Source organism: Hemitrygon akajei, chromosome 6 (genome assembly GCF_048418815.1).
Source record: "Hemitrygon akajei chromosome 6, sHemAka1.3, whole genome shotgun sequence".
Lineage (NCBI taxonomy): Eukaryota > Metazoa > Chordata > Chondrichthyes > Myliobatiformes > Dasyatidae > Hemitrygon > Hemitrygon akajei.
In genome coordinates, this window is record NC_133129.1 from 88,634,073 (window position 1) to 88,646,108 (window position 12,036).

The 12,036-nt window shown below is 47.2% G+C and overlaps 1 protein-coding gene across 1 annotated transcript in view; it reads left to right on the plus strand.

The window, feature by feature from the left end:
* The first annotated feature begins 637 nt into the window (after positions 1 to 637).
* LOC140729235 (Y-box-binding protein 3-like) overlaps positions 638 to 12,036 on the plus strand; it is a 47,124-nt gene continuing 35,725 nt past the window's right edge. Inside the window, exon 1 of the mRNA XM_073048784.1 lies at positions 638 to 894. Coding sequence (XP_072904885.1) covers positions 834 to 894 — 61 coding nt within the window. The 5' untranslated portion in view covers positions 638 to 833. The remainder of the gene's footprint in view (positions 895 to 12,036) is intronic.

Consider the following 12,036-nt stretch of genomic DNA (forward strand, 5'->3'; position numbering starts at 1 on the left):
TAGTGTTATCCCTTTAAGTTGACACATTGGCCATGCCGGTCCTCTCCACTGTGGTCGGTACTGATGAGTTGTTTTTATCGTGGTGTTGGTGAAACATTTGAAGGGAAGGGGCGGGGGAGGGATGAGGATTGTGTGTAGCTAATTTGGCATCGTGCTGAGCACAGTCACTGTGGGCTGAAGAGCCTGCACCTGTGGTGTACTTATGGGACGGCTCGATGAGATTGGGGCCGAGAAGGAAAATGGGTCAGGCATGATGAAATGGCAGAACAGTCTCGATGGGCCAAATAGCCTCGTTCCGCTCCCATATCCTCGAAGAAGGACTCAGGTGAATGAAGCAGCACTGGTGCATTGCGCCACTACTCCAATATACTCACTTTTATTGACCAAGGGAGTCAACTCCAACAAAGTTTCTCCCTTTGACAACTGTGATAATTGGTAGCAGATTACATTTACTTCACAAGAACACGATCAGATTAACACACGATATGAAAGGAATCCATGAGGCCAATCCTAGATTTGAAAAATCGTGTTAATTTATCATTTTAAAAGATTTCTTTTCTCTCTGCCCAGGGACCGTCTCAGCCAATGGCAGCGTGGACGTTAATTACAGCGCGGCCAATGAACGCGCGGGGAGGATGGTCGGTCCCGCCCACAGGCCACGGACTTTAGAAAAGTTTGCGGAAAGTTTGGCAGGAGTTTGGAGTCGAGTTTCAGCAGCCTGCTGAGTGAGGCCTTGTCAGTTGAAATAACGCTCTGGGCTTGGAGTTATCCTTTTGTTGTTGAGTGGAACATTTGACAGTTTCACAGAACCCCTCTGCGGCCGAGACAGGGCAATGAGCGAGGCAGAGAGTCAGCCCGAGAGAAGTTCCAATACAACAGAGAAGAAAATACTCGGTATGGTGGTGTGGGGGGGGGGGGGGGGAATACTGGGTGGGGGAAATTGGAGAGGGGACAGTAGGGTATAGAAGGAGTTCACGTTACTTGACTGAACTACGGGCTGATTTGATCCCTTGGCGAAGTTTTAACCATTTTCCGGTTACTTTAATCACTTTTATTAAACGTTTTGGGCACCTAAAACTTATTGGATACTTTAATGAAGTTTTGACAGCTTCTTTCAATAGTTCATAGTGTAGGAAACTCTCTGCAACGTAAAGCTTTAACGCTGACTGCATTGGGACTCAAACTTTTATTTTGAAGGGATTAAGTGTTGTTTAAACTTAATGAATTAATTGCGTTAACTCCTTGTCTTTTAGATTGCCGACTGCGTTTTAATATGAACTTTGATTTGTTGCTCGCTTGTGGTTTGATTTTCTTAAAGTGACCTCGCACGGTTGGAGGGAGTTGCTTGATAGAGGAGGGGTGGGGTGTAGTGTGGACACTAGGACAGGTCCTCTGAACACACTGGTAGAGTTGGTGTGGGGGTCGCGGACGATGCTGGTAATGTTTAGTGTGGTGAGTTGGGTTTTGGCGTGGCACAGTGGAGACCTGTTGAGCTCTGAGTGAGCCCACTCAGCCACTGACGCATGCTGAGGTGGGGGGGGGGGGGGGTACATGTCGTGTTCTCGGAGCTTCCCAAATAACTTTGTATTCTGTGTAACATGGAAACAAAAAAAGTTTCGTTTAATTGGTGTGTAAAGGAAATTTTGGTTACAATCTATTAATATGTACAGGTGAATAATTCCATGGCTTGTGGTTCTGGAAGAATTGTGCAATGGACCCAGTCATGTCCAGTGGCTTGTTGCTTTGCTGAATGAGTCGGTCACATGATGGCAACACTACAATGCGATTGGGTGGTGTGGCCACTTCTTCCCCAAGATGGCTGGTAGTTTGGAGTGGGGTTTCGGCTGTTGTTGCTGTTGGAGAACACAGGTGCTGCCTGTTCAGAACTGTGACTGATCAATGGGATGGGGGGGGGGGGGGGGGGAGGAGAAGATGGAGTTGTGTTTGCCTTGATTTGAAGTGTGACAAGTCTGTGTACTGACACAGTGTTCACATTGACCCAAGTTGTCAGGACATCACTCTCCTTCATGGCTTCTTCTGGGTGCAGAATCAGGTTTAATATTGTTGTTGCTTTGTGGCAATGTAGCACATAGTAATAACAAAACTATAGATTGTAGTGAATATGTAGAAGAATAAACTGTGCAAAAGAGAGGAGGAAGTACTGAGGTAGTGTTCATCTCTTCAATGTCCATTCCGAACTCATGTGGTTTTCCAGAAGCTGTTCCTGAATCGCTGGGTGTGTGCCTTCAGGCTCCTGTACCTCCACCCTGATGGCAACAATGAGAAGAGGGCACGTCCCGGGTGATGGGAGTCCTTAATGGTGGGCGCAGCTTTCGTGAGGTGTTGCCTTCTGAGTGTGTCTTCAGTGCTGGGGAGGCTAGTGCCCAAGATGGGGCTGGCTGAGTTTACAACTCCCTGCAGCTCTTTCCGATCCTGTGCAGTGCCCCCCTCCTCCCATACCAGGCACTGATACAGCCAGTTCTCCAAAGTACATCTGTAGAAATTTGTCGGTGTCTTTGGTCAGAGACCAAATCTCCTCAAACTCCTAATGCAATACAGTCACTGTCACGGCATTGATATGTTGGGTCCAGGTTAGATCTTCAGGTGTTCTGATCCCTGGCTGTGGACTGACGTGTGTTTCCTCACGCTGCCCTTTCTGAAGGAGTAGATTTATGATGCCTGAGATGGGGAGGAGGGGTGGAGGGAAACTTTCTACAGATCAAATCATTACACAGTGTAATGAGGTAGAAGAAAATAAATAATAACAGTCCTGGTTCTCAAGTCAGGAACTCAGATAAGCAACTGCAGATTGTAACATTGAAACAGCAAGCTAATGGCTTCCCCTCCCACTCTTGCAGGAGCCATAACTCTCTCAGAGAGTGAGAGAGAGAGAGAGAGAGCCTGTCTGAGATGCTGGGGTGGACAGTAGTTTTTGGTGGACTCTAGATCCTGGTTTCTTTGGGGTTTTGCAGGGTTGATGCTTTGCTGGAATAAGTGGGGCGAGGGGAGGTTTGATGCTTCTGCTGTGCGTGGGATGGGGCTTTGGGGTTTTAATGTTTTCCTGTCATTCATTCATTGTTCTATTTTTTGTTTTGTGGATGTCTGTGATGAGTAAGGGTTTCAGGTTGGAAACTGTCTACATTCTCTGATGGTATTTGAGCTATTGAATAAAGTATAATACTACAGAGTGCAGACAGGTACAAGGTCATAATGAGGTAGATTAGTCAAGAATCAAGTTTAATATCACTGGCAATGTGAAATTCATTAACACTGTGATAAAGATAGAGAAAACCTTAATTAAATTAGGTATATATCTCAATTATATAGTTAAGTTAAAAGAAGTAGTGCAAAAAAATAAGTAGTGAGGTGGTGTTCATGTGTTCAATGTCCAGTCAGAAATCAGATGGCAGAGGGGAAGAAGCTGTTCCTGAATTGCTGTGTGTGTGTCTTCAGGCTCCTGTACCTCCTCCCTGAAAGTAGCAATGAGAACAAGGCATGTCCTGGGTGATGGGATCCTTAATGATGGATGCTGCCTTCCGAAGGTGCCGCTCCTGGAAGATGTCTTGGATACAATGGAGGCTGGTACCCGTGATGGAGCTGACTGAGTTTACAAGTTTCCGCAATGTAGTTCAATCTTGTGCAGTAGCCCCCCCCCCCACCCCCCCATACCAGATGGTGATTCAGCCTATCAGATTGCTCTCCACGGTGCATTTGAAAACTTCTACAAGTGTTTTTGGTGTCATACCAAATCTCCTTGAACTCTGAATGAAGTATAGCTGCTATATTTGCTGCCTTTATAGCTGCATCCAGGTTAGGTCCACAGAGATAAGAGACTACCTTATCGTACCAGAGTCCAACATTGTCCGTCGCCTTACAGTGGCGGAGAGCCAGACACAGCTCAAACTTGGAAACCAGTTGTACCATTTTCAATTTGCGTAATGTAAATGGCTTATTGAGATCAAGGAGGAAAAAAAAACTGTCTTGCATGCCGTCCGTACAAATCATTTCATTACAACAGTGCATTGAGGTTGTGCAAGGGAGACTGATGACAATAACAATATTCTGCATTCTCTTACTGAGAAAGTGCAGCCTTATAAAACCTGAAAGGCCTAGATAGAGTGGCTGTGGAGAGGATGTGTTCAATAGTGGGGGAGTCTAAGACAGGAAGGCACAGCCTCAGATTAGAGGGGTGTCCATTTAGAATGGAGATGAGGAATTTCTTTAGCCAGAGGGTGGTGAATCTGTGGAATTCGCTGCCACAGATGGCTGCAGAGTCCAAGTCATTGGGTATATTGAAAGTGAAGGTTAATAGGTTCTTGATTAGTGAGGGGATCAAAGGTTATGTGGAGAATAGGGTTGAGGGGGAAATGAAAGTGACGTCACAAAGAGCTTTTGGCACATTGGCTTTCATTAGAGTATTGAGTACTGGAGTTCAATGGTTCAATTTAATATCAGAATGTATGCAAATAATCTGAAATCTTTGCTCTTCACAGACACCCACAAAACAGGGAAAACCCCCAAGGAATGAATGACCGAAAAACATTACACCACAAAGACCCTCTCCCTCTCTTGCACGCAGCAGGAAAGCATCATCCCTCCTTCCCCCAACCCCATCCCAGCAGAAAGCACCAGCGTAGCCCCCTTGCATCTCACTGATGCTGGGATGTTAGCTGAAGTTATTTAAGAGGTATGGATAGCAGAAACACTAGCAGGCTTTTTTACTGGGGTGAAAGGTGAAATATTTCAACTACCAATCTTCAAACCTGAATGTAGATTGTAGATTAAATTTAAAATGCCACTCTGAACAATAGGTATCGAAAAAGCCTTAAACCACAGACTAGACAATGCTGATGAAAATTCATTTAGATGTCTGTGGTGCGGGTATGAATTGAGAGGTGTAGTTTCAAAGAAAGCATTGTGGATGCATTGTAAATATGGAATTGCCCTTTGGTGTCAATCATATAAAAAGTCGGGTGGTGTTGGCCAGCCAGACCTTTTCACAGAAAGCGTCAGTTTATGATGCCTGCTGTATTGTGTTTTGTCGAATACAAGCAACTTCATATCGACCATTACTTTTCTCCGGTGACTTCAGCAAGAAGGACCACTGTGAGGTAGACTGGTGTCAGGTTTCTTATTGTACAAAGGTTTGATTTGATAACCTAAGAACCTTGAGCCTGGTGGTAAGGCATTTTTGGGTTTTTGTATCTTCTGCCTGAGGTGAGAGGGGAGAAGAGAGAATGTCAGGGAGATCCTTGATTATGTTGACTGCTTTCCCAAGGTGAGGGGAGGGAGGGGAAGTATAGATGGGGTGCATCTGAGGGGAGGCTGTTTTCAGCGATTTGCTGAGTTGTGTCCACACTCTCAGTAAGACCATGACTGGCAATCTGTTCCACTCTTCAGAACAATCCTCATTTGATTTAAAGCCAGTTCTCTAAAGGAAATCTGGAATAAAACAGACCTATCACAATCTTCTGACCTGATCTTTTTGTTTTGCAGTACAATGCAAGACTTAACATTACTAAAACTTGTGCGAGATCTGGTATCAGGTCTGGTAGTATTTCTGGAAAACTCAAGAATTTCAGGTTGAAGTCCTTGACCTGACACATTAATTCTGTTTCTCTACCCACTGCCTGGCGTGTATAGAGTGCTCACCCTGCCTTCCCACCATCTTGCATGTGTAGAATCCCCTTTGTCCTCACCTACCCCCAGGAAGTTCCACATCCAACACTCTATTCTCCGCATCTTCCGTGGGATCGGGCAACCAAACACATCTTTACACCCGACCCCCAATCTCCACTTTCCACAAGGATTGCTCCCTCTGTCATTCCCTTGTCCATTTATCCTTCCCCACTAATCTCCCTCCTGTAACATATCAATGGGCAGAAATGCTGCATCTGCCCATTCACCTCCTCCCTCTCCTTCATTCAGGGCCCAATAGTCCTTCCAGGAAGTCAGCTCTTCACCTGTGAATCTGTTGGGGTCGCCTGCTGTATCTGGTGCTCCTGATGCCTTGCCACCTCTACGTTGGTGAGATTCGATGTAGATTGGGGACTGCTTTGTTGTGCACCTCTGCACCATCTGCGAAAGCAGGACTTCCCGGTGGCCAGCCGTTTTCATTCCAATACCCACTCTGACTTGTAGGTCCACGGATGCCTCCTCTGTCACAATGAGGCCTCTCTCAGGTCGGAGGAGCAACACCTTGTATTCTGTCTAGGTAGCCTCCAACCTGATGGCATGGACCTCTATTTCTCCAACTTCTGGTAATACTCTTCCTTCGCCCCTTTCCCTCTACCTCTTCTCCTCACCTGCCTATCACCACCTCCTGCTGACCCTTTTTCCTTTTCCTCAAAATCCACTCTCCTCTCCTCCAGATTCCTCCTCCTCCAGCCCTTGCATTTTCCACCTATCACCTCAGCTTCTTGCTTCATTCCCCCTCCCCCAATCTACTTAGCTTCAGCTATCACCTTCTTGCTTTGTACTCTTTCCCCCCCAACCCACCTTCTATCTTCTGCCCCGCCTCTTTTCAGCCTTGATAAAGGGTCTCTGACTGAAACGTTTTGTGTTTATTCCTTTCCGCAGATGTTGCCTGACCTGTGTTACTCCAGCATTTTGCGTGTGTTGCTCTGGATTTCTACAGAAACTTAGGTCAGATTCTTGTCCTTGGAGCACTTCGCAGTTCAGCTCCTCGAATGTGTTCCTGTTAGTAACTGGGAGGTGGGGCACGGTAGCGTAGTGGTTAGCACAAAGCTTTGCAGTACAGGGGACCCGGGTTCAATCCCCACTGCTGCCTGTTAGGACTCCCTGTGACCGTGTGGGCTTCCTACCACAGTCCAAAGACTTAATTGCCCTTAGGATTAAATCGGGGGACTGCAGGGTGGGGCTGAGGAGCCTACTCCGTGATCTAATGGGTGAGGGAGCAAAATGAAGCTGGATTGAAAGGTTGCAGGGTGAGAGTTGTGCATTCATCTCTTCCTCTTAAACCTTTCCTATCCAAGCATCTTCTAAATGCTGCTGTTGTATAAAAGTTGTGTTCAGTAAGATCTGGGCATCTTGTACTGGCTGAATCACTGTCTGGTATGGGGTGGGGTGGGGTGGGGGGGGAGAATCTGCAAAGGATTGAAATAAGCTGCAGAGAGTTGTAAACTCGGCCAACCCCATCGTGGGCACTACCCTCTGTAGTATCCAGTCCATCTTAAGGGAGCGATGCCTCAAAAAGGTGGCATCCATTATTAGGGACCCCCATCACTCAGGACATGCCCTCTTCTCATTGCTACCATCAGGGAGGAGGTACAGGAGCCTGAAGAGAGACACTCAACGATTCAGAAACAGCTTCTTCCCCTCTGCCATCAGGTTTCTGAGTGGACATTGAACCCATCACCACCACCTCATACATTTTAATTTGTATGTTTGCTCTATTTAATTTAACTATTTAAAATATACAATTAATGTAATTGAGTTTTTTCCTACTATTGTATAGGTTATTTATTGTCAAAGTATACAACTCTGAAGTTCTTCGCCAGATAGCCGTGAAACCAAGAAAGAGAAAGATGTGAGCACAACCTTCAACCCCTAAATCCCTCCTGCACGAGAAAACAGAGCAGGCGTATCAACCTCCAATTGCAAATTGTGTTGCATTGTATTGCTGCTGCAAAGACAAGTTTTACACCATAGCCTTCAAGAAGGAGCTAGATAGGTATCTTATGGATAGGGGAATCAAGGGATATGGGGACAAGGCAGGAACCGGGTATTGATAGTAGATGATCAGAATGGTGGTGCAGGCTCGAAGGGCCGAATGGTCTACTTCTGCACCTATTGTCTATTGTCATATACTAGTGACGTTAAACCTGATTCTGACATTCGGCAAGCTGAGGTTTGATCTTTACCGTATTGATTTTTATTCAGAGATACAGCAAAGAGTAAGCTAAGCAGGTGTTCCACCTTGCCACCCTAGCAGTATCAGTACAGTACATTAATTAAAAATTACTCAATTACAATAGGAAATATTAAAAAGAAGTGCAAAAAGTGAGGTAGTCTTCAATGTCCATTCAGAAATTGGATGGCAGAGGGGAGAAATCCTGAATCATTGAGCCCTTTGGACTCCTGTACCTTCTCCCTGATAGTAGCAATGAGAAGGGGGCATGTCCTGGGTGGTGAGGAGTCCTTGATAGATGCTGCCTTGTAGCATCACTCCTTCAAAGATGTCCTTGATAGTGGGGAGGCTAGTACCTGTGATGGAGTTGCAGTTTACAACCCTCTCACCTTTTTCCAACCCTGTGCCTAAATGATCCTCCACACCAGGTAGTTAGACAACTGGTGCAAAATGCACACGCCTGTTTCTGTGCTGTAATGTTCTATACATCAAAAGAAATTTGCTGGACTCTTTGACGTGACAAATCTCCTCGAACTCCTAATCAAATATAGCCACTGGCTCTCTGCTGTCCATAACAGTGCTGGTGTTTAGGGCAGCAATGAAGGTTCTCTATCTCTGCTGGTGTTCAGGTCTTCCTTCATCGTGTCAGTAGCTTCCTCTCAGTTTTCATTACTGTCAGTCACACAAGTCCTGGGTGGAGACTCAGGAATACCGTCACACTCAGATGTAGAAGGATTCTTCATTGCTGTTTCCATAACAGTTTTTTACCAGTCAGGGTTGTTGGCCCTGAGCTGAACCCCCAAACCTGGAGGATTGGTGAACCACTCTTAGTCTGGCCTCTACCCTTTGACCTGTTCGGCATGGGTGACCCTACCAAGAGCCAAAGCGTAAAGCCCTGACTCCAGCCAACGTAGCTCTCTGGGTCACTGAGGCACACAAGCCTCCAAACCCAATGACAAGTATTGATGCCTTTGTACTTGCATCAATATGTTGGGCCCAGGATAGATCCTCAGAGAGATTGACACTCAGGAACTTAAAGCTGCTCACTCTTTTCACCACTGAGCCCTCGATGAGGTGTTGTCCTTTGAGCAGACTGGGCCTACACTTTTTTTTTTAGTAGAATTGAGATCTTACTGAAATGTATACTGTTCACCTGTGTGTGACAGTAGATGCAGGGCTGGTGTTTTCCCCTGGCTGGCAGGTCTCAAACCAGAGGCTAGTGCGGAGAGCTCAGAGGTGAGACCCGACACATTGGGAACTACTTTGTCAAGCACCTTTGCTCTATTTGCTGCAACCCTCTTAATCTCCTGGTGGCCACCCATTTCAATTCAACTTCCCATCCCCACACTGCCCATAGCCTCTCCTACTACCACCACAATGAGGCCGCTCTTGGGTTGGAGAAGCAACACCTCCATATCCCAAAGCAACGTACACAAAATGCTGGAGGAACTCGGCAAGTCAGGCAACTTCTCTGGAAATGAACAAACAGTCGACGTTTCGGGATGAGGACCCTTCATCAGGGCTGAGAAGGAAAGGGGAAGATGCCAGAATAAATAAAGTTGGGGGAGGGGAAAGAGGTGGCAGGTGAAGCCAGGTGGATGGGAAAGTTCAAGGGCTGGAGAAAGAGGAATCTGATAGGAGAGTGGACCGTAGGAGAAAGATGGAGCAGTGGGCAGTGATAGGTGGGTAAGAAGAGTTAAAGCTCAGAGGGGAATAGAAGACAGGAGGGGGGAGTTTTTTTGCTTTCCAGAAAGAGAAATCGATGTTCATGCCATCAGTTTCAAGGCTACTCAGATGGAATATGAAATGTTGCTCCTCCACCCCGAGCGGCCATGGCCAACGCATTGGGATAGGAATGGGAATCAGAATTAAAATGTTTGGCTACCAGAAAGTCCTGCTTGTGGTGGTTGGTGCAGAGGCAGTCAACGAATCATGTCCCGTCTCAGCCTGATGGCATGAACATTGATCTGTCTGACGTCTGGTGGTAGCCGATGTTTCCCTACCCCTACTTTCAGTTTTCCCTCTTTCTGGTTACTGTCTCACCCCTTCCTCACCTGCCCATCACCTCCCTCTGCTTTCCCACTTCCTTTCCTCTCCCCCGCTATTGCAGTCCTCCTTCACCCTGTTCCCTCTTCCACCCCTCCGCTTCTTCCCTCATCCTCGCTTTCCCTCTCACCTGTTACCCGCCAGTTTGTACTCTGCCCCCTCTCGACCTTATTCTGGCTTCTGCCTCCTTCCTTTCCAGTCCTAATGAAGGGCCTCGGCCGAAACGACAGCAATTTATTCCCCGTAGATGCTGCTCGACCTGCAGCGTTTCCCCAGTGTTTTGTTGGCAAGTCTTAAGAGCAGAGGCACCTCCCACAGCCAGCCTCTTCCCCAGGAGGAAGGTATGGAGGGTGGGGAGGGATGTTAGAGGGTTTTTTGTATACAGCTGTGGGTTTGTGATATATGATGCCAAGGTTTCAATGTAGATTTAATATCGGAGTAGGTATGCAACCTGAAATTTGTCCTCTTCACAGACATCTTTGAAACATAGAAACACCATAGAACAAAAGAAATATCAAAGCCCCCCCCCCTTTCCTGCCTCTGCAGCAGCAAAAGCACGGACGACACCACCCCCCCCCCCCCACTCACACCCCCCACCCACACTGTGCGAGCATCATCAGCAGCACCAAGGAGTCCATCAGGCTGCAGCTCACAAGCCAGCTCTTCGATATCTCAGACAGGCTCTCGCTCACCATCGGAAGATGGGGATTGCTCGAGTACCAGGGCCTTCCTCCAGCGGCAGCTAGCGATGGGCAGGCATGCTGCCTGCTGTCTCAGTCTCAATGATTCAGTCTCCCACTGCTCTTCAGTCCCATGACATTAGCGCGATTTAGAAAGTTCTTGGATAGGCACGTGGGCGATAGATGAGCAGAGGGCCATGTGGAAGGGAAGGGTTAGATTGATCTTGGAGCAGGTGAAAAGGGCAGCATAACATTGTGGGCCGAAGGGCCTGTACTGTTCTGTGTTCAAAAGGGTTGTATGTGTATCTCTGTGAAACCCCGACTAAGAGAATGGCGGCTCTGTAACATGCAGACAGATGGATGATGGCATCTTCAGGCAGTTGGGCAATATGGGTTAGTGTAGTTGTTCAGGTGGAAAGGTTAGATGGGGGGGGGGGGTGATGCTCCGTAGTGTCTGGTGGAGGGGGTGTGATGCTGCATAGTTTCAGGTGCTGGGGGGAAGGGGTGGCTCTATATACCGTCTGGTGCCGGGAAGGCGGGTGGGGGAGGTAGGTGACGGTACGGTTGGGTTGAGTTGTTCTCCAATCTTGGCAATCCATTTGCAAACATTTTGTCACCATACAAGAAAACATCATCAGTGTGCTGTTCACTTGTTCGTCCTCCGACTGCTTGGCCTTTACATATTCATCAATCAGCGGATTGGCCGTCATTCCCGAGACCCAGTAGTGCGGTGGGGGTGGGGTCTCACCGCTGATTGGTTGCCCGGTGATCTCTGCGTTGTGTGGAATTTCCCTGCGTTGGCTTATGGGATACACGTCTGTTAATAGAATTGTTTGCGGAAAGCTGTACTTCTGGGAATTCTCTTGCGTGTTTGCTGGCGCCGTGACTTTCTCTGATGCCCAGTCGAATTTGTGCCCCACTCTCTCTTCATGGGTAGAGACCAGGGAGAGTTGTTCAGGGCTGTTTGCAGCCTGTTGGTTTATAGATCCTCTTGATGATATTTGGTGCAGTCCACATATTTGATTTTGTAGACCACATTGGTCTTGTCTAATAGCTAGGTTTGTTGTTTTGGTCTGTAAGGTACACTACTCAACGTTGCTGTTGACTTGTGCAGGACTGAAATTCTGTGTTCTTGGAGCAGTCGGGCCATCATTTCTGAGGCCTTTTGGATGTATGGATCCATTTGGTCTCTTCTTGGATGGTGTGTTGTCGACCTTGTAGACGTCTTCATATGAAGTTCTGTGGATATCCATTTTGAGTGAGTGCTTTGAAGAGATGTTTTTCCTCTTTATCCTTCCACTCCGTCATGCTGCCGTGTGTCTCTGCTCTTTGGAACAAAGATTGGATACAGCAGAAGAAAGGTCAAGGGCTGGAGAGGAAGGCATCTGATAGGAGAGTGGACCATAGGAGAAAGGGAAGGAGGGAACTCGGGGGAAGGAA